We start from the raw sequence: 22,664 nt of genomic DNA on the forward strand, positions 1-22,664 counted from the left end.
GCTCTGTGCAATGCAATTGGAACAAGGTGAATATGTGTGCTCTGTCTTAACAAACAACTAATTTTGTGGGAAGAGAGTTGCATTAATAATTATGATCCAATATAATTGCTCTAGTCAAGGTATGTACATAATTGGAACAAAGTATAATAGGAACAGAGACCAGGTGTCAGAATGGGCAGGGTAGGACAAAATGGTGGCTGAACTACAACCCGGAAAAGACGACTGACATCAAACCAGGGAGCCAGAGGGATGGGCTTTGCCAAAACGGATATCCACGTAGCAACCTGAGCCCAAGTAAAACCACCAATGCTATATTGCCGCTTTGTTTAAAGGGGACCAATCCCCAGCTCCCACAGAGAGCTAAGGACAATAAAACCCCCACCACCACATTCCTTGCTTGGGCGGCGACTTCTTCAGCCCCACACTTTGCAGACTGGAGAACCTCACTTGGGTGTGCAAACCCCAATAAAGCTCTATACTGCCTGACTTTGTGGCTGATTGGCATTTCTTCCTTGGTGGAGCCTAAGAAAACCTTTCATTTGGTGCTGAAACCCGGGAGGAGTTGTCTGCTGAAGAACACTCCTCTCCCTACTCCCTGAGGAGGCCTCGCGGCCACCCCACCAGTCTGCACTGAGAACCAGGGCAAGTGCCATTGCTCTTAAATTTCTGGTCCCCAAACGCTGATTCCGGGCCCCTGTCTGCTGGGACAGACTGCTCTTTACACCAAAACCGCAGTGCTGCGTTGGGGTGACCCTTCCGGGAGAGGCTACTTTTCCTCTGCTGAGAGGTTCTGGGCACTGGAGGAGACGTCCCTGGGCCCAGACCCCCATTTTTACCAGACCGGACCAGTGGATTTGGTTGAGGAACGCTGATGCCCATTTGCTGATCCTCGTGGGACCAGGAATGGGGGGGGCAGGAGTCCAAGCCAGATCCTAAGTCACCTCTAGGGTGCCTTCTGAAATATTTGCCAGCAATTGACCCTGGCCTCAAGTGAAAATGGCTGATTTTTCTATCCACTATGGCCTGGCCGGTATATCAGCTCGATAATCGTGAAACCTGGCCCCCTGAAGGCACTTTTGATTTCGTTACCCTTACTGACCTAGGTAATTTTTCCAGATGGACTGGCAAATGGTCTGAGGTTCCCTACATTCAGGGTTTTTGGGACTTGTGCTCCTGCCTGGATCTGTGTACCCAGTGCTCCACAGCCCAAGTTCTCCTCCCCCAAGGAAACCCTGAACCCCACCAGTCTCCTAAGCCCACTGCCCCAGAACCTCCCTCCTCCTTTTCTGATTCCCCTGAAGATCTTGCTTCCCCTCCTTCTCCCCCTCCTTATCAGCTCCCACCAACGGCTACTCCAGCCCCAGCCCTCCCCTCTCAACCAGATTCTACCCCTCCCTCTAAAGACCTTTCTTCCCCGGTTAGGTCACATACTTGCTCCGCCTGAATCTAGAGCCCCTAGACTCCCTCATTTGTCCCCTCTGAGAAGTGGCAGGAGCAGAAGGTGTCATTTGGGTCCACGTCCCTTTTTCACTAACTGACCTCTCTTCAACTGAAAATGCCTAGGCTCATTCTCCACTAACCCTACCAATTTTATCAGGGAATTCCAATACCTAGTCCAAGCTTGTGACCTCACGTGGCATGACCTGCACATCATTTTAACTTCCACCATGACCCCGGACGAGCATGACTGTGTGGGGACTGCAGCTAGGGCTCATGCAGACCAAACCCACACCACCAATCCCCTCCTGCCAGTAGGGGCTGAAGCCGTGCCAGAGGCAGAACCAGACTGGGGCTACCAGGTAGGACAGGCGTGTTGGAGGCCCCGAGACTAAATGGTCGAGTGCCTGATAGCAGGTATGCACCAATCTGCCCAGAAAACAGTCAATTACGATAAGCTCAGAGAGGTCACCTAAGGCCCCGGAGAAAATCCGGCGCTGTTTCTCAACAGACTAACCGGGGCAGTGGTGCTCCATACCCGCCTTGACCCGGCTTCTAACGCTGGGGCCACTTTCTTAGCTACTCACTTTATCTCCCAGGCGGCCCCAGATATTAGAAGGAAATTGAAAAAGGCCAAGGATGGCCCCCAAACCCCCACTGGAGATCTGGTAAAATATGGCATTTAAGGTTTTCAATAACCAGGAAGCAGAGGCTGAGGCTGCCCACCAGGCTTGCCTACAGCAAAAGGTAGCCCTGCAAACCCAGGCCGTGCTAGCAGCCCTGCGGCTGGCGGCAAACACCGGCTGGGGGCAAACACTGGCACGGGGGCAAAGTCTAAGTCTGGGCCAAAGAACACCCCACCGGGGCCTGTTTCAAGTGTGGCAAAGAAGGGCACTGGGCCTGCCAGTGTCCTCAACCTCGGCCACCAACGAAGCCTTGCCCCAATTGCCAACAGCTTGGCCACTGGAGGGATGCCTGTCCCCTTAGAGGCTCGTCCCTGGCGCCTCCAAGTGGGGGACCAGCCAATCAAGGTGTGGACCCTCCCCTGGCCGCGTGGGAATTTCTTGGACTGCTAGATGACCGAAGCGGCCCGGACTCGAAGACCTCCATCACCCTCGCCGAATCCAGGGTAATGCTGCAGGTAGCAGGTAAGTCCATCTCTTTCCTAGTGTTCACAGGGGCTACCTACTCCGTTTTACCATCTTTTTCAAGACCTCCTACTCCTTCCCAGATCTCAGTCATGGGGGTTGATGGGACCCTGTCTCGTGGTGAACCCCCCTGCTGTCAAGGCAGCACGTCACCTACTTAGGTCTGTCTGTCTGTCTCTCTCTCGCCTACCTCACCCAGCCTTACATCAGATCGCACTCTAGTCCTCCGTAATCTCCAACCACCTATGACAGGACATCAAATCCTATCTTTCTTGGGGCTCGTTGGATTTTTCAGACCTTGGATCCTTAACTTTGCCTTACCCACCACGCTGCTGTATGAAGCGGCCAAAGACACTCCTACTGGCCCCCTCACATCCCCCAAGCTAGTGCCAAAAGCCTTTACTGCCGTGCGGGACACTTTGTTGCAGGCTCCCTCCCTTAGTCTTCCCAATCCTTCTTGCCCCTCCCCGAGGAACCAGAAATGGCCAACTTCTAGCCCCTCCCCTCTATGATCCCCAGCAGGAAGTAGCTGGATTGAACCCACTGCCCTTTATCCTATCAAAAAGGTTGGAATGGGCAGGGTAGAACAAAATGGCAGCTGAACTACAACGCGGAAAAGATGGCTTGGCTGACGTCAAACCAGAGAGCCGGAGCAACGGGCTTTGCCAAAACAGATATCCACCACATAGCAGCCTGAGTCCGAGGAGAACCACCAATGCTATATTGCCACTTTGTTCAAAGGGGACCAATCCCCAGCTCCCACAGAGAGTCAACGAAAATAAAACCCCACCACAATCCCTGCTTGGGCGGTGACTTCTTCCACCCCGCACTCTGCAGACTGGGGAACCTCACCCAGTGCGCAAATCCCAATAAAGCTCTATACTGCCTGACTTTGTGGCTGGTTGGCATTTCTTCCTCGGAGGAGCCTAAGAAGACCTTTCACCAAGATGTCTAAATTTCCCTTGGTGGGTTTTAGAAGTTTCCACAGGGAGATCTCTGCAGCTCAGACTTTGTGAATAAGCAGCAGCTTGACAGTTGAGAAGAGGTGGGTGTTGGCACTGGAGGTGGAGAGGACAGTGTGGATGTGATTTAAGGCAGGGTGTGTGTTCCATGTGGGGGCAGGGAAGAGTGAAATAGACGAGGATGAGAAGAAAAAACAGCAATTCAAAGGAAAGCTTGGAAGCTCCCCCTTTCTTTAGTCTCCGAATACAAAGAGAAATGATTTCAGTTAATACCTAAAAGACTTTTTAAAATTTTATTGATTATACCATTACAGTTGTTCTATTTCCCTTCATTCCCCTCCACCCTGCACCCCGCGCCCCCACCATTTCCCCCTTTAGTTTATGAGCATGTGTCTCAAGTTCTTTAGATTCTATATTTCCCATACTATTCTTGCCCTCCCCCTATCCATTTTCTACCTACCGTCTATGCTACTTATTTTCTGTACCTTCTTCCCCCTTCTCCTTCTCCCACTCCCCTGTTGCTAACCCTCCGTTTGATCTTCATTTCTATAGTTCTGCTCGTGATCTAGCTGTCCTTTTAGTTTGCTTTTGTTTTAGGGGTGGTTCTTAATAACTGTGAGTTTGCTGTCCTTTCACTGTTCATATTTTTTTATCTTCTTTTTCTTAGGTAAGTCCCTTTAACATTTCATATAACAAGGGCTTGGTGATGATGAACTCCTTGAATTTGACCTTATCTGAGAAGCACTTTATCTGTCCTTCCACTCTAAATGAAAGCTTTGCTGGACAGAGTAATCTTGGTTGTAGGTCTTTGGATTTTATGACTTGGAATACCTCTTTTCAGCCCCTTCTTGCCTGTAAGGTCTCTTTTGAGAAATCCTCTGACAGTCTGATGGGAACTCCTTTGTAGGTGACTGTCCCCTTATCTCTTGCTGCTTCTAGGATTCTCTCCTTCATTTTCATCTTGGCTAATGTAATGATGATGTGCCTTGGTGTATTTCTTCTTGGGTCCAATTTCTTTGGGACTCTCTGAGCTTCCTGGATTTCCTGGAAGTCTATTTTCTTTGCCAGATTGGGGAAATTCTCCTTTATTATTTGTTCAAATAATAGTTCAAAGTTTTCCACTGGTGGCTGTTCCTTTCCCCTTTCCGGTACCCCTATAATTCAGATGTTGGAACATTTAAAGATGTCCTGGAGGTTCCTAAGCCACTCTTCATTTTTTTGAATTCTTGTTTCTTCATATTTTCCTGTTTGGCCTTTTTTTTTCTTCCTTCTGGTTCACTCCCTTGATTTGAGTCCCAGTTTCCTCTTCATCACTATTGGTTTCCTGTGCAATTCCCTTCATTTCAATTAGTTTAGCCTTCATATGTTCCTCTAATTTGTGACTAAAATCAACCAGTTCTGTGAGCATCCTGATCACCAGTATTTTGAACTGTGCCTCTGATAGGTTGGTTGTCTCTTGGTCACTTAAAATTATTGGCTCTGGGGCTCTGAGCTGTTCTTGAGCCATAATGTTTTGGTCTGTTTGCGCCTGTTATGTATGAGGGGTGGAGCCTTAGGTGTTCACCGGGCAGGGCCACCTAGTTGCTGGTTCGTGGCGCTGTATGTGGGGGCGGGGTCAGAGCGGGGAAATGGTGGCCCCCTCTGCTGCCTCTCGCAGCTGGGGCCTGCTCAGTCCCATCTCACCACCCACTCCCTCGCTGGTCTATCTGCGCACAAATGCCCGACCACAGTCAACCCATGCCCTGTGCCCTCGCTGGGTCCGCTGGTCACTCACTGGGTCCACCTGTTGCAATCCAATGCCTGGGATCCACGTGCCTGAGTCCGTCTGACGGAGTTTTCCTGTGCAACCCCGCTCCGCCAGCTGCTGGCTTCACCCCTCTTACTGGTCAGACTGAAGAATTTGTTGTTATTAGGCTTCCGAAAAGTTCAGTTTTCTGTGTTCTGGCTATGTTTTCTGTTGCTAATATTTTATTGTCTCTAAACTTGGTTGTGTGAGAAAGCTTGGCGTATCCACCTATGCCTCCATCTTGGCGGAAGTCCCCTAAAAGACTCTCAACAGTTACCAGAAACTGCGGAATATGAGTAGGTATAAAATGGCTCTAAGTTTATATTTAAGTTCAGTGCTTTACAATGAATTCACTAATCTTCGTTTTCCAGTGTTTGCTTGTGCTTTTTACTCAATTGGTTCAGTATATTGAAGTCCATACATTAAGTCTGTAACAAGATAATTTTTATGTTGATAAAAATAAAGACCAAATTTTACTTTTAAATTTAAAACTTACTTTCAGGCAAAAAAAGTAAAACATATTGCCAGAATGCTATAATCACTTTGAAATCTGCTGAAATGCTTTAATAATTTGATTTCCAGTTGAAATTGCATAGTTTATCAAATCATAGTTAAGCTAATTAGTGTTACATATTTGTGTTTCTTGCTGTCTGAAAAAGTGGCATCATGATGTAATGACCATCCGGGCATTTATTTGTCTTTGGCTCAATAACATATTATAGTGGCCTCAATATAGTTGATGTGCTTGTTATCAGTTTAACAGGCAGTGGCCCCTGTCCTTTAACTGGTTATTCTGCTGAATTTCTTCAGGGATATGTATTGAACAAATTATAGTGGGTAAGTTTTACATTCTGTTTCAGATTCTTATTATTACTCAAATATCCAAATAAGATTATCGGTGAAAGTGAAAAATGGGTCTTTTATTTTACAGAAAAAAAAACTAAACAAACTTTTAGGCTAACCCAGTAAATTTCTTGACAATTGCTTGGAGCCCAGAACTTAGCCTGTCAAGCTTTAGTTTACTTTCTGTAAATTAAGGGCTGGGATGAGTGCAAAGGTCGGATCAGGTCAGTGATTCCTAATCCAGATTGCAGGTCAGAATCACCCTGGGAGTGTGATCGCTGCTGCGGCATGGAGCCATCTGACAGAGATTCTATTCCACAGGTCTGGGGTTGGCCCTGGCTATTTTGTAAAAACGTGCTTTTCAGATGATCCTTGGACTATCTGCTGAGAATGAGAAACTGCTGAACAAATGTTGCATTTTTAAAACTGTAGAACTGTGACCTATTAGTGCAGAAGTGGGGCTGCTGTCTACTTTTGTAAATTGGAAAAGAGTTATGCTCCTAATTTCCATATTATCTAGGGCAGCTTTCCGGCTGCAGTGGCAGTCTTGAGTAGATCTGATGGACACATGGCTCACAGAGCCAGAAAATATTTACTATCTGGCACTTTAAAGAAAAAAGTTTGCAGACGCTTTCACTAGTGGGTTATAAAATCATTTTAATAGGTTGCAATCAGTATTTGATAAAACAAAATAGAAAATACTAAAGCACATTGCATGTACATAAGATTTTAGAAGTGAGTTTTTAGTCTTTCCTAAAATGAATATGAACATGTAGAACAGATAATAGATTTTGTTAAACTTGTTAATATATAAACGTTTGTGTGTATTTGTATATATTCATATATATGTGTATACACATATTAGAGAAAATGTATTTCTCACTGTGGGTAGCAGTCATAAAAGCTTGAAAAAAATTAACCACTATGATTCAAGGTCCCTTTCATTTGTGGACTCAGTCTTGGGGGTGCTACGGCAGCATGGATTTGGGTGGGAGGGAGGCCTGGGTTGGAGAAGAGACAGGGGAGAACATGGTTTACCTGATTCACCCTGGTTCTTGGGGCTGCTTTGTCTTAGTGAGTCACCATTGCCCCTTGGAGAATGGGTAGTGCTCAAGGCCCATGTTTCTCCGACTGTCATTGACAGAAGCAGAACTGGAGTTGTGTAGAGGGTGTGAGGGTGTTTCAAACAGGGCTGATATTAAACTTATGGGGTGGTTTTGAGGGTTAAATATATACCCACACCTCAAACTAAGAAGTATTATACCAAAAACCACCCCCCAAAACAACCTAGGATGCCACTATTTTTCCTCTGTAGCTGTTGATTCCTGTCCCACCTTGCTTTGGGATACACTCCAGAATGTGACCAGCCGCAGCACTGTCTCTGCATGAACCAGTGGTGGCAACAAGGACCAGGAGAGAGAAACACAGGGGTCAAAGCTAAGGAAGAAAAAAAACGGGGTTCAGATCCACTGAATACTAGAACGATTCTTATTCCCAAAATATAGTAACAATAAAAAAACAACCAACAGAAAAATCTACCATATTTAGATTTCTTCAGTGAAAATTCTGATTTGCTATTTGTTATAGTCTGAATGTTTGTCTCCTCCAAAATTCATGTTGAAACCCTAACCTCCAGCGCGATGGCATTAGGAGGTGGGGCCTTTTGATGACGATTAAACCCTGAGAGCAGAGCCCTGTGACCAGAGCTCCTGTCCTTATAGACTCCAGAGTGCTCCCAAGCGCCTCCAGCCATGTGAGGACACGGGGAGAAGACGGCTGTCTATGAACCAGGAAGTGGCTCTCACTGGAGACCCAATTTCCTCATGTCTTGAGCTTAGACTCCTCAACTTCCAGAAATAAGTAAGAAATAAGTTTTCGTTGTTTCATATCCACCCAGTCTACTGTATAGTCATAGCCACCCCAAAGGACTGAGACAGACTATAAACTGTCAGTTGCCCAGATTAAGGAATGAACCTTCTGATTAATCAAGAATGATCACTATGTAACTACTTTAAAATATCAATATGTAATCAAATATAATTTGCATTTTAAAGTAAAAATAATTCAATATAATGAAACAGAAAGCCTTTCAGAATCAGGCAGTGCATCAGAATCATGGAGATGGTTCAAGTTTTGGTTGACAGTGACTGATTTATTTATGATATACTCCTATATGTAATCAAATATATATATATATTTTCAAATGTGGAATTTAAAGGGGTGCCAAGGTGCTATGGTCTTTCAAGCTGATGCTTGAATTACTTGTGATTTAGTCAACAGATATTGTGCACATACCACGTGCCAAGCACTGCTCCACACACTGGAATACGCAGGTGAAAAAATGTTCTTCCCACAGGGAGTTCACATTTCCTCATTCTGTTCGAACTCCTCTCAGAGGGACTTATTCTATGGGACAGCCCAGTGCATCTTTAGACTTGGCAGTTTTCCTGTCAATTCCACTCATTTAGAACCAATGCAAACCCAATTCTCCATGACAGTTCGACAAATATTTGAAGGCAGTTCTCAATGTCCGATCTCAACTCCATGTTTACCTTCACTCCTTTCCAGATTTTTCTCTTTTCAAACTAAGAGTCCTGCATTCCCTCAACTATCCCTCCCGGGGCAAGAGGGTGCCCCACTCTCCAACGAGTGATAACAATCCTACCACTTTTTTTATTTTTCTGCTGCTCTTAGTGTTAATAAAACACTCTTAAGTGAAGACAGACTAAGAGTTGGGGCAGGGAGGTGGTTGGGAAGGAGTGTGGCTGTAAGAGGGCACATGAGACCCCTGTTGTGGGTCCTTGTGGAGAGAGGACTGTTCAGCACCCTGACTGTGTCAGTGTCGAGAGCCTGGCTGTGATATTGTACTATAGGTTTTCAAGATGGAGAATGGGTGAAGGGTACACAAGATCTCTCTCTGCATTATTTCTTACACCTGTGTGTGAACCTACAATTCTCTCAACATAAACAGTTTAATAAAAATTAGTATTTCTTGCCCTGGCTGGTGTAGCTCAGCGGATTGAGCGCAGGCCTGTGAAGCAAAGGGTCGTCGGTTCGATTCCCAGTCAGGGCACATGCCAGGTCCCCACTAGGGGACACATGAGAGGCAATCACACATTGATGTTTCTCTCCCACTCTTTCTCCTTTCCTTCTCCTCTCTCTAAAACTACATAAAATATTTTAAAAATAGTATTTCTCACCAGAAAGAACAGACTTTACACATTGTCCAAATGCATTCTTTTTATTGGAGAAGGACAATCTCAAGGCAGTGCCTTTTGGGAAAGGCATCTCTCATCATCATGTATATGGCGACCAACCATTACTTTCCGCCAAGTACAAAAACACACACATCAGTGACTTCCGTACAATAAATACATAATCATGCATCCCACAATAAAAGGCACGGAAAACTGATCACTTAGTAGTCATAAAAATTGCTAGCTACATTATTAACAAAGCCACCCAATTATCTGTATAAGGAATTGTAACAATATATTCCAAAGGTGAAAACACATAAAACATCTTTAAAATAGTATGCAATAAATATCTCAATTGTTTTATATATTTAAAAATTATGCTATTGTAAACAGCATGTAAACAAACAAAACTCACGTTTTCTTACCATTATTAAAAGTAATTAGAGCCATAGTTATAATCTCTGCTCTGTCAGGTATATTTCACCAGCAAGTGTGCTAAGCAGTGAAAAGTTCCACTCTTTTCTGCAGCAAACAGAGCCCACTGTGTAATAAATAGACATGATCTGCATCTTTCAGATACAGTACAATTTTGAAACAGACTACCAAAATGTAGTAAACTCTTAACTATTAATAACATAGAAGAGGCTAAACTAAAACTATCTTTTCCGATGTAAGGGTCAAAAGGAACTCTACTGTTATGATTTCAATATGATAAATAGAAGGCAAACAGTTACCGAGTATCTTTAGCAAAAGGAATAGTGTCTAGCCTTCTGAGTTTCCTTCTGTTGTGGACTTTTATAACATCCAACAGACAGTACAGCTGTATTAAACTAAGAGTTTTCTTTTGTTAGAGAACATAGAAAGGGTTATTACTTTATGCTAATGGGAAATGGTGACTTCAAAATGTGCCTATCAAAGTGTAAATATACATACAAGTAAGGTTTTTTTCATACTTATGGACAACAAAGGGCAGTTTTTTTCCTTCTTGTAAAGGAACCCTATTGCCTAACCATCAATAAATATTCAGAGAAGTGTATTTTTTGTAACTTAAATACTTTTGTTTTATTTCACCTGTAAGTCAGTGCATTGAGGCACACCAGTACTATTAGTATATTCACTATATGCCTAGATAAGTATGCTACCTGTTAAAATATTACTTCCTGCTCTCCAACAAAAATAATTGAGGTGGAAACATCAGCCTGTAAGTTCAAGCGGAGCCTTTTCTACCAGGAAGCATTACTTTACAGTGCTTCCCCTCTACTGTAGTACATGAGGCCTACCTCATACATTTTGGTGTATGTGTCATTAATAGGGACATACACCTTTCTAAAATGGACTTGAAATTTAACTCATGCTTTACAAATCTCCTGGGTCTCCTGGGTCACACACAGCACCTATGACTGTGGAAATGGGGTTCCATAGGTTTGATGAAAGCTGTACTTGACAAATGATGGGCAAAAGTACTTGTGGTTCACCTGAAGATATAAAAACTGTAGACACAGAAATGGGATTATTTCCTTATGACACAAGATTTTTTAGTTTTTTGATGTGGAAGGAGACCACTTCTCTGATTTCAAACTCTGAGAAATATATGGTTAAGAAGGTGCCCTCCCAATTTTTTAGGTGGACTATAGAAAAGTAATTATGAAAACAAGCTCTACCAGACAAGAATTATGTGCTATTTTAGTTGTATCCCCAGCATCTAATAAGGTGCCAAGAATAGAGCAGTTAGGAAAATGGCTATTAAGTAGTTGAAGGAAGAGGGCATTTATTCACAGCATTTTTGGCTACTATTTTAGAAATTACTAACTTGATAGACCTTTTGCATTAACCTTAACCATAATTTGGGGACACAGTTGAAAGACTTTACAGAATCACAAAAGAGAAACAGACCCTTGGATGTCCGGGGTGCACACAGAAAGAGTACTAATAAGTTTTTGAAGATGGTAGAAGTGAGTTTTTAGTCTCTCCTAAAATGAATAATACGAACACGTAGAACACAGGTAACAGATTTTAGTCTCTATGTTTTTTATAGGGGGTGAAAGTCACAAATAATCCTTCTAACCCTTAAATCATAAAAAAATCAAAGTTATTAGCTACAAACCTGATATCACAAAAATTCAGTGATTTCACAGAAATCTCTGGCTGAATTTTCAAAGAAAATTTCAAGTTTATTACTGATTTTATTCTTTCTGAAGTCCCACTATTTTGTGTGGATGATCAGTGCACAGGTGTCTATAGATCGTATACACCGAATGTGTACAAAGGACAAAGACAATTTTTATGGCATATGTATGGATTACAAATAAGAATTTGTCAGTTATGTGAAATTTGATAAGCCTCGTATTTAGAAACAAGAATTCAGATTTGGTAAATATTTCTGACAAACAGCTAACAGATGAATCTCCTTCATAAAGCAATGGCTCTTTCCTGCTTTTTATCTTCTGTTGGTTTCCTGGAGTGTATGTGTGCTCATGAATACATATACCTCATGTGGACTGTCAGAGAAGCCTACATTTTCATATGTGAAAATATAAAACTGGAGAAAAGTTGGGGTTCTTTACTACTTTCACTCACTCAGAAACATTTATTAAAGTCCTATTATGTGCTAGCTAGACAAAATTATAAAAGGAGAGGTTAATGAGGGAGGCAGGCATATATAATACATAAAATTGTTGAAATGTGATGTTATTTTAACAAAAAGTTTCAAGATTCTATGAAGCATGGATAAAATGCTTAACTTGGTTTGGGGAATTTGAACTGAGTCTTGAATGAGTTAGCCTGTGCTATGTGATTATGCCAGGGCACTAAATTGTGAATAGTTCCAAATTCTGGAATTACAAAAGATCTCTACAGGAAATGGTGGGTGAGGATGCTTAAAAAAAAAAAAAGGTAAAAAAATAGTGGTGTGAGGATGCTAAAAAATCAGGGTCACAGAGATCCTTATGCTTCATGCTGAACTGTTAGGCTGCTATACTCTAATGAGAGTGTATTTAAGAATTTTTAGCAAAGCATGCAAGGTAAATTTGTGTTTCAGAAAGACCACTGTGTCAACAATGAGGAAGATGGACTAGAGATGGGGAATGAAGGTAGGAAAACTGGTTGCTGAAAACCAGAAAAGCACAGGATAGAAAAATGGTGAGTTTGTACTAACAAAAGCAATGAAATTATCGCTTTACTGCAACTAATTAAAAATAGAACATAAAATGCTGATTCAACTTTGAAATGAACAAAAACCAAAATATGCAATAGCATAAATACTGAAATAACTTTTGAGATATAAAATGCTTTTGTTTACACAATCCAAGACCAAGATTAGAATTAAGCATTCGTTTTGTTCCAATTTTAGTTTATGAGTTTCTTGGCAGAAGGATATAATCACATAATGTTGCTATGAAAACAGTGTCATGTCTTCAAAGCTTTCTGAAAGCTTTTCAAGTAAAAGGAGAAGAAACAAAAGAATTGCTAAAGTTTGCAATTTTTCATCCTTAACCTTATGCATATTAAAATGTATTGCAGGATTAAAATCTGTAAATAGGGCAGGCTCCAAAAAAATAATAATTTTAGTTATATACTAAGGTCAACTGTGTATCAGGTCATTGTGGGAAACAAATTCCCGGAAAAGTGATTTCTTCCTGTCACTATACCAAATCATTCTGGAATCATCCATTACAGATGTATCATTATGACAAGCTGTGCCCTGGCTGGGGTGGCTCATTTAGTCGGGTGTCATCCCACAAACTGAAAGGTCACCAGAGCCATTCCTGGTCAGGGTACATGTCTAGGTTGTGGGTTTGATTTCCAGTTGAAGGATGTTCAGGAGGCAACCGATCAATGTTTCTTCTTCACACTGATGTTTCTCTCTCTCCCTCCCCTTCTCTCTCAAATGAAAATAAAATAGACATTAAATAATAACTTGTGCTATTAAGACATCAAAATACCACATGAATAAGTTCTGATTCAGTCTTTTCCTTTACATTGTACAGCTTTCACACTTTTAGGGGAGCTCCCAAGTTATCACATTATGCTGTTAATAAACACCAGATTTTGCAAAGAACCTATGCCAAGGATCCAATAGTGACTGAATTCAAATGTCAGGCAAAAATAAAAGCAATGCTCATTTACTGTAATGTATATTTAATAGTTTTCACTGTTATTCTAATTTATTTCCCTTAGTTGTACTAAGGTTTTCATTATGGCAGTAATTAAGGAAATCGCTCGTTTAGTCTCTTTAAAGAAGTTTGGAAGGTACTCTGCAGTTAGAGAGCACCAATCCACGGGGTTTACACTAAGTCACTTAGCATAAAGAGTCAACAAGGTCAGGGAGTCCTGTGATCCATTTTTTTAATGACTGATTTAAATAAAGTCTCCCTCCAAAAAACAAAGAGGAAGAGGAAGAAGAAAGAAACATTTTCCTCTTTAGAAAATTAATACTAGAAAACATGAAGGTCTTAATTTAAAAAATATTCACTGCTGTAAAATGGTTGGAGTAGATACAGAAGAAAATACTACTAAATTTTTGGAGATTTCAGAAGTGAGTTTTTAGACGACCCTAAAGTGAATAATATGAGCCTGTATGCACAGATGAAAATACCCATAACCTACTATGACACAGAGAGCAGTAATGTTACTTCACTCTTATTGTTAAACTGAACATCAAGGGATCCTAATTTGGAGTTTTAATTTTCAAGCTATAGTCTTGGAAGCGTTATGTCTTAAATGACAGTAGGAAAGAAATGGTAAATTTAGGTATGATTCACACTTACATCATTTTTTGCCAAAGAAAAATTCCCAAGTACTTATAATTGATAATATTGTGTGCCATCTCTACTTGGGGAAACTGAGGCATACAGTTTGTAGAAAGGAAGCACCAAAGTCAGTTATGGAACTCGATACACTTAAACCATATTCTTATCTCCAGATTCACAGGATTCAGCTATGTGTAGTACTATAAATTTTAATATTTGTTTTGTTTCAAAAGAAAGGAAAATCTATCCTTGCTAAAAATTTGAAGGCAGGTTCACGAACATCTCTTTTGTCTGAATGGTATATGATCTGTATTTATCAGAGTTCTTCTCCAGGAACTAGCAAAGCCCTTCCTCTACCAATCACTAAGTGGAGAAAGCAGACATTATTTGCCTTATGTAGGAAATAAAAATGATTAGGAGGTCATTTTTTTTCACTTGTTTAAATGCCTTCTAAATTTCAACAGTGAAATGGGCCCCCAGAATTCTACTGGTTACTTGGGTGAGGTGCAGAGACAGTCTCAGAAGCTTTACCAGGTGACGTTTGGGTCATGTTTCTGACACTGTACGTACCATACACCTCACAGGTTTTGTGCTCCTATAATATAAGGTGAAAGCTATCTATATTCAAACTATTTATTTGCAAATCTTTCCAAAATAACTCAAGCTTCTTTTCTTTTAATACCCATATGATGTTTCTTGTATGTCTTTTTTCTTGCCTTCAAAAACTGGTTGTGTAACAGTAAGATTAATATTAAACTGTCTTTAAAATTAAAGTAAATTAATTCTGGGTCTCCTGTTATAGTTTTTAAATAGTTTGCAATTCATCTACTGTTTACACTATAAAATAGTTGAATTTAGGGCTTGCTAAACTGATTTCATTGGTATACAACACTGCCCCACATTAAGTCGGAACAGTTTTATTTTCTTGAAAATGTGATTTTATCCTGTGTGTTATGTTGTGCCATTATGTTTTAGATTTTGTTTTTGAAAGAGTTGAATAGAAACTACTTTTAAACCAAAATAATTCAGAACTCAATTAAAATCCCATTGACTTAATTGACAGAAACAAACTATTAGTCACCATGGTTACTATTTGTAAAGTAGCCCAGATTTAATGCAATCATGTGTTAGAAATATATACCCTGGAACCTGGAGCTAGCCACTGGAAGTATGTGATAATTTGGGGTTCAACATTCTTAATGTACATTTGAATGTCATACTGGCAGTATAATTACTGAGATCTCTTTTACGGTACAACAAAAATGGAAAATTTAGCACAGAAAAGTTCTGATTTGAAGATAAACTATATACATGTTGGCAAAAAATAGCACGATGAATTCCCTGGCTACATTAAATCCTTAATAGTAGTGATATCATTTTGGCTTTCTGCCTTTTCCACAATTTTAACCATGATAATGATTTTTAACACAGTCCCTATTACTATTCAGTTACCTATGCTAGTACAGAATACTTTTTTAACAAGGAAAAAAACTGGGCATCTGTTTGACAGAAATGAGTACTTCAAGTATGCAAGTAAATCATTAACAGAGCTACTGTACTCTAAGCAAGAGCAGTAATAAGAAAATAGCTAGAATACACATTTTCTATAAAGATTACATTTCACAACATAATAAATAAATGCACTGATTTATACAACTTGTGAAAACCTTCTACTGATGATCACAAACAATACTGTCCATTGTTGACTTTGCTAATAACAGTGCAGCCTCTCCCTTAGAGACTCAAAAGTAAAATTCTTGCTCCAAAGCCACAAAATATACAAAGCTGGTTTGTTATGAAATATTTTGTCTGCTACAAGTCCAACAACCAAAGTACATTTTGGCAGTTTGAATAACCAGCATGACCTAATTATCTGGTTACAAAAAGATTAAGAAAAAATTTAATATGAAAATTAATAAAATCAGTAAAAGGAGAAATCTGTTGTATAAATAGACATTTTAACATAAAAGTGAGAATTTTATATCACTTAGGTGGAAAAATTTTGATACAACTTATTTAAAGATTTGAAAATAATTATCATATTTTCCCAGATGTAGTCAAATATATTACTTCAATTTATTAGTCATCTTAATATACAATATATAACTCACAAAACTGGGAATGTTACAATAGCAAAACCTTTTACAACATATGTTACCAGTTACCAGAACTGTAAGAAATATTAGTTATATATCAGCTTAATACTTAGAATGTAGAAATAGACATAGCTAAGCTGTGGTAAACAATAGTGCAATCAAATAGAAAGGACCACAAAATATATTCTTTTTCTTTTTTAGCTTGTATATCTAACCTCATTATCCTACTTCAATGGCATCATTAACGGAGCATAAAACTTATTTTAATACATTTAAAAGTAACCCTACATTCCTTAAGTTTGGCTAATTTACTCTTGAAATGCAGTTCCTATGAAATACCTGGAGTATTAATAAATTCCTATGAAATGAATAACTTGTAGCTAAAATAAAACATTTTATGTAAAGTTCTTAGAACTTTTAATTAATGGCTTGGTTTCTATTTTTCCAATTAAAACTTGGAAGTGCATAAAAATTAAGAGAATATAAATATATGTAAATAGAATATCTTACTTACATAAAGGAATTAATGTGTTTACCTATATTAGTAATGTGATTTCTAAAACAACATTACTGAGTTTAATGCAGTCTCAGTTACTCTGTTAAACTTCTTTTCCTGGAAATAACAGAAAGAAGTATATGAACAGGTACAGTCCAGCTGTCTTTTATCTCACTGTTCTTTGTAATAATAAACCTTTACGGCTTTTTATTCTAACAGAAATATCCCTAAACAGAACCTAGAGAAAACAGTAAAGAGAAAACATCAAGAAAGATTAAAAATTAGTGCTTTGTTTAGTATAAAACCAATAATCATGGCCTCTTTAAAGTTTTGGCTATTTCTTTAGGAATGCATCCTATTGCAAACGCAACACATTACACCTGACAGAGAGACCACAATACAAAAGCCCCCAGGGAGACGCCACAGCAGGGACAGCCCAGCCCCAGGCCCCACTGGACTGGTGTGTGTGGTGAGCAGAGATGGACAGGTGTGGGGAGGCTATGCAGTTGTCTAATAGCATTTGAGGAATCTTGATTTTTCACTTTTCTCAGCTAATTTAAAGGACTTGGCGTTTTAAAACTGCCACTTGTATCATGAATCTCTAAACCCACCGTTTTATCCAAATTCCACCTGAAAAATGCAGGATGAGTTTATTTTCTGGGGGGAAGAGAGGACAGGAGAAACACTAGACACCAAGGTGGAAAGAGGTCATGCTTTCCTAGCTTAATGAAAAGCTACATTCTTACAGAATTCACATCTGCATGAACACAAAAGTCCAATATGTCCTTAGCTCAGTTGGAGATAAAAAATAACTTGCTTTAGAACAATGTGTCAAGTTCCCACTATAATTTTCTAAGTCATGGCTTTGCATGAATATTTCCTTCCTCAATTCCTGTTAAAAGTGACTTCCATTAAGATTAAAATAGTGACCTTTTCGTTCACAAAAATTAGCTAAAGAATCTCTAGGAAGCAATGTTTTGGTAAATGATATAAAAAATTAAGTGAAGGATTGACAGTAAGTCATTGGGAAAGGTCTTATTGAAGAATTAAATAATTTATATTTTGAGGGTCAAGAATATAATATTTTCAGACACCATTTTAAGAAATTATTAGCTATCTGAAAATGAAGATTAAATTAGCATAAGAAAAACAGATTTAGTCTAGCAAACGTGCCGTCTTTGAGGGCTTTAATGAAACATTTCACTTTATTGGCAATCTTTTGAGTTTTTATGCCTAATGATTCATTTAATGTGAGTGCTGCTGTGTCAACAGGATAATCTACCAATGAGAGAAAGTGAAAAAGTACAAGTTGTTGGAAACTGACCCAGTCTTACTTATCTCAGTGCATATTCTTCTGAAATATTTTCTGTGACCTAAGTTGTGAACAAATGAGAATGCCAAACGAGCAACGAACCGAGCTGAAGGCAGACTGCTGGTGACTAAGACATGGGTAAGGCCAGCTGTGCTAGTTAGCCAATCTTCTCTGTTCTGCCCTCGCCACCAAAATGTAATCACTGGGTAGGTAGGGCTCATCTACAACCAGAATTAGGAATATGGACTGAGAAGAAAACTCAGCTAAGGTGATAAATGAGTTTTAGATGGGAAGGCAATATAAAACAGCAGACTGGGGGGGAAATGAGCTATTCTGAGGACCTTTTGAAGACCTCAGATCCCTAATATCTCGGAGGGATAAAACGTATTTAGGCCAGCGCTAATCATTCAGATGAATCTTGTTTAAAATTCTTGATTCAGTAGGTCTGGACTAAACCTAAGAATCTGCATTTCTCTTAAGTTCCCAGGTGATAAGGATGCTGCTGGTCCATTTTGGGTAGCAAGGCTCAATGTTATCCAGCAGAGTTTCTGTAATGATATAAATGCTCAATATCTGTACTGTCCACTGTGGTTATTTAGCTCTTGAAATGTGACTATGGAATTGAAAAACTCAGTTTCTACATAAAAATAAAAGACTTAAACAGCCACATGTAGCTAGTGGCTACGTACTGGACAGCATAGATCTAGACATTCATGGGTCACTTCTTCTCAGTAACAGCAATATATATGTGTACACACACACACACACACACACCATGGTCCCCAAACTGTCTAATCCACAGGTGGCAAACACAAGACCCGCGGGCCAAATCTGGCCCTGCACCTGCTTCTACCCAGAGGCAGCACCAAGCTCTCACTTAACTGTAAAGGAGTAGTTACATTTATACAGTCCTAAAACTACATTTGGCCCTTTGAAGGCATCTGTGAGGCTGATGTGGCCCTTGGTGAAAATGAGTTTGACACGCCTAGTGATCCATTAAAATTCACTTAGATGAGCAAGTTTCCTTTTATAAAATGCAAATGGCAAAAATAGTTTCTTTAAATGGTTTTCTTTCTAAAACTTTGCTGGATGACCTCCAGTGAGTGCTAAGGTGGGGAGAGCTGAGTCATTTTGCAGTAGGACAGTTAATGAGGAAAGGGTAGTACACAGCAGTGAGAATTCGAGCAACTATCACTGTGGTACGCATATGCGGAAATGTGAAACCAGGAAGTGGAAAAGAAACTCAGAAAGGGAGTGGAAAGATGTGGAAAAGTCAAATAGACACCAACATTTTATTTAGTCTCTTCCTTCTTGAAAAGCAAGTTCTTCCTCGAGAAAATGAGACTGACAGGAAGCGGGAGTTGGCTGTGATTCCTCTCCATCCCTCCCAAATTATTTGCCTAGCAAGTTGGAAGGTGGAATAGCCTAGCAGGTTGGAAGGTGGCAATGACAGCTAGCAATCAGGAGCAGGCTTGGGCTACTTGTCCCAACTTATGCTGGATCAAGGCACAGAGGCCTCACCTGCAGACCCCAGAGCTGTGATCAGACACCGGGAGAGAAATTCTTCCCACTGTTTTTTGCAACCTCATCCATTAGAAGAAGCTGGTTCCTCTGTGATACTGACAGGCACCTAGGGAGGCTCTGAGGGCACCACCCTGGCAGAAAGGTGTTGAGTGAAGTTGTTTGGGTCCTACATAACCACAAATGACAAAGTGGACAGGAAAATCTGCTCTCATTTAACAAAATAAAAAAAAAAATTAAATGATCATTTTAAAGGATTTCCCTTATCCAAGAGCCACTTGTAGAAAAATTCTACCTAATTTAAAGTCTCCATTAATGGAGGTTTTACGTCATATATAAGAGATGGTATCTAAGAATGAAAGATCAACATCAAACAAAAAAAGCCAATCATTTACATCTTATTCTTACATTCTGAAAGTGTAATAGCTTGAGATTTTTTTCTATTGGCAAAGCAGTATTTTGGGAGAGTGAAAATCAATAAAGATTTTCATATTCATTCATTTTTTTCTAGAGTTCCTCACCTCCTTGCCCCCCCCCTTTTCTGAGAACTTATCGAGTTATCTTTTATTCTGATTCCACGGGGAAGTGCCGGGAAGAGCAGGGCTCCTTGTGGGGGTGGGGACAGGGGTAAAAAAGGGACTAGAAAAGGCCTTTGGTTTCTTAGGTGTGGATAACATTAAAATTTTAAGCGAAGAGCTTTTTACTCCATTAAGCTACCTGATATAATTCTCTTTGGAAAATTTCCATTTATTCACAACTTAGGTTAAAATATGTATAGTCAGACACACTTGGTCAGGAACACATGGGGGTTCATTTATTTTTAAGATGTCCAAATTTTTGTGATTTTCACTAGTAGTTAAATACTAAAGTTATGAATAAGAATAAAGTCAAATATTTAAACTCCTTTGATCTAATTATGTCTGACAATAGTTCATTCAAACATTCAGCAGTTGTCTCGAAAATATCATTGAGAGCATATTTTGTGATTAAAAGTGTGACTATACATATGAATGTATATATGTGCATATACATGTCTATGTGTATATGCACATATGTGTATGGATATTGATTACCTACCTAGAAGGCTACTTTATGAAAATTGTCACCACTGGGTCAGTACACTACCCTGTTTACTTCTTTTATATAGATGGTTTTTAAATATTACAATTAACTTTTGGTATATAATATCTTAAGAAAGCTTATTTAAAGATATTTGTGTGGCTTTTTGATATGTATGCCTTTGGCTTTTAAAGATTTGATAATTGCACTGTTGACTCCTAATGAGCTACATCGAAATGCAGTGGTTTAGAAAAGGGAAAATAATATCTACCTGACAGGATACACAAATTATGTGAGATAATAAGAAGAATGTAAAGGCCTTTAAATAATTTAAATTTCTCTTGTTGGGAGGCAGTTCATGTCAGGAGTAACCTGAGCTAGTGGGTAAGTCTGGGTGACCAATCCAGTCATCAGTATACAAATCCCAGCTGGGACACTGAAGAAATTTCTGGAGGTTAACAGTCTCCTATATTTTAAATGCAAACACAGCATTAAATAATTATTAAATCAAAATGGAAGATTAAGAGCGAATGTGGGAATTTGGCTTTGGAAAGCATAATTAATATTGTTAGACAACAGAGAATGTAATTTGTGAAAATATTCAGAAAAATGCCTTAATGTGTATGCCCACTGTTTATGTTAAATGGACATAAAACTGGCTTGCAAAAGAGTATATTGTTTGTCGATTATGGGACAGACACATGTTCACAAATTCTTAGATACAGGATATTTATGCAAAGTCCACACTGAAGAACAGAAAATGCCTTTAGCTAACAAAAAGGTACTTAGGTAGTAATAAATTAATTCCACTAAAACTAAGAGTTAACAATATTAGATGTGACATGCAAGAAAAAGACAATTCAGGCAGCAACCATGTGCATTAAGATTCGCATTCATTCATAGTATTTGAGGGATTTTAAGCATGTTCTTTGACCACTGAGCACTAGGAATGTGAGGTGATACCAATATAACATTCGAAACACACCTTAATGTATCTTAGATCCCTAACCCATGAATATAAGGAAGAAGCCAATGCCTCCAGTAATGAGATATAAGAGGTTTTAGCCATATATTGTTTTGCAGTTGCACAATAAGAATATTCCACATGACCAGCTTTAAGGAAAGTAAACATTTTGCAATCCCACCTTTTTGACAATCCAATTGTCTCAGTTTTCCTACTTTTTTACTAACATGAGCAAATATGAACATGTTAGATTTGCACAATAAGAAAATGGCTCTGTGAAATGTATTTTTGGCACAAAAATATTTTCTAATATCTCAAATCAAAATTCTCACCCACGGCAAAATATCAAGTCATCGAGGTGTTTCAGTGGTGCTTACTTATCTAGGCATGAAACTACAAAAACAGCCAATTGCTTCCAAGAACTTTGTATTAAGTAGCAATTACTTCCTTTCCAAGGCATAGCACCGATATGATTACACCTCAAACTGGGGAGTGCTCCTTCCGAGCTCTTTAATTCCCTGCAGAATTCGCTTCACATGGCCCACTTTCAGTATCCCCAGGTCCTAAAAATAAAAAGAAAAAAGATACAAAGAAAGCAAGAAAAAAAAGAAGTTTATTGACAAGAGAAAATTAAGGGTTAAATATTTAACTTATAATTAGCATTCACTTCATTTATTTTAGAGTATAGTCAATGATTCAGAAAGCGAGAGCTAGAAAAATAAGTTTATAAAACAAAAATAACCTGACACTGAAATTTTACTAACCAGTAAAAAAGTCACATCCTATACAAATTCTGAAATGTAACATTCTGATAAATGATATACTATGGCAGTTTTTCAAGAGTCTACATTTGTTTCTCTTTTTTCTTCTTTTTTTAAGAACACTGGTTCTTTGGGATCCATGAGAAAAGAATGTGTGATACCTGGGCACCCACAATCAGTCTTAAATTAAAGCACCTGCACATGTCCTCCATGAAGTGAACATGGGCTCTAACCCTAAAGGAAGGGACCAGTGCCCATGACCTGCATTTGGAACACAAATGCTTTTGTAGTTGCACTGAGAGTGCAACTACACTTTGATTTCAGAGGAATATTT

At 39.4% G+C, this 22,664-nt stretch overlaps 1 protein-coding gene across 14 annotated transcripts in view; it reads right to left on the reverse strand.

Moving 5' to 3' along the window:
- Positions 1–4,652: 4,652 nt before the first annotated feature.
- Positions 4,653–22,664, reverse strand: part of DGKH (diacylglycerol kinase eta) — a 215,304-nt gene continuing 197,292 nt past the window's right edge. For 12 of the 14 annotated variants that reach the window (XM_037131674.2, XM_037131683.2, XM_053665424.1 and 9 more), the window contains one exon: positions 9,399–22,132. In XM_037131674.2, coding sequence (XP_036987569.2) covers positions 22,043–22,132 — 90 coding nt within the window. In that variant the 3' untranslated portion in view covers positions 9,399–22,042. Of the gene's footprint in view, positions 5,762–7,068; positions 7,614–9,398; positions 22,133–22,664 lie in introns of those variants that run through there. The other 2 variants (XM_053665422.1, XM_053665419.1) reach the window with 2 other exon arrangements.

This window comes from Artibeus jamaicensis, unplaced genomic scaffold (genome assembly GCF_021234435.1).
Source record: "Artibeus jamaicensis isolate MK-2021 breed Jamaican fruit bat unplaced genomic scaffold, CSHL_Jam_final contig_414, whole genome shotgun sequence".
Lineage (NCBI taxonomy): Eukaryota > Metazoa > Chordata > Mammalia > Chiroptera > Phyllostomidae > Artibeus > Artibeus jamaicensis.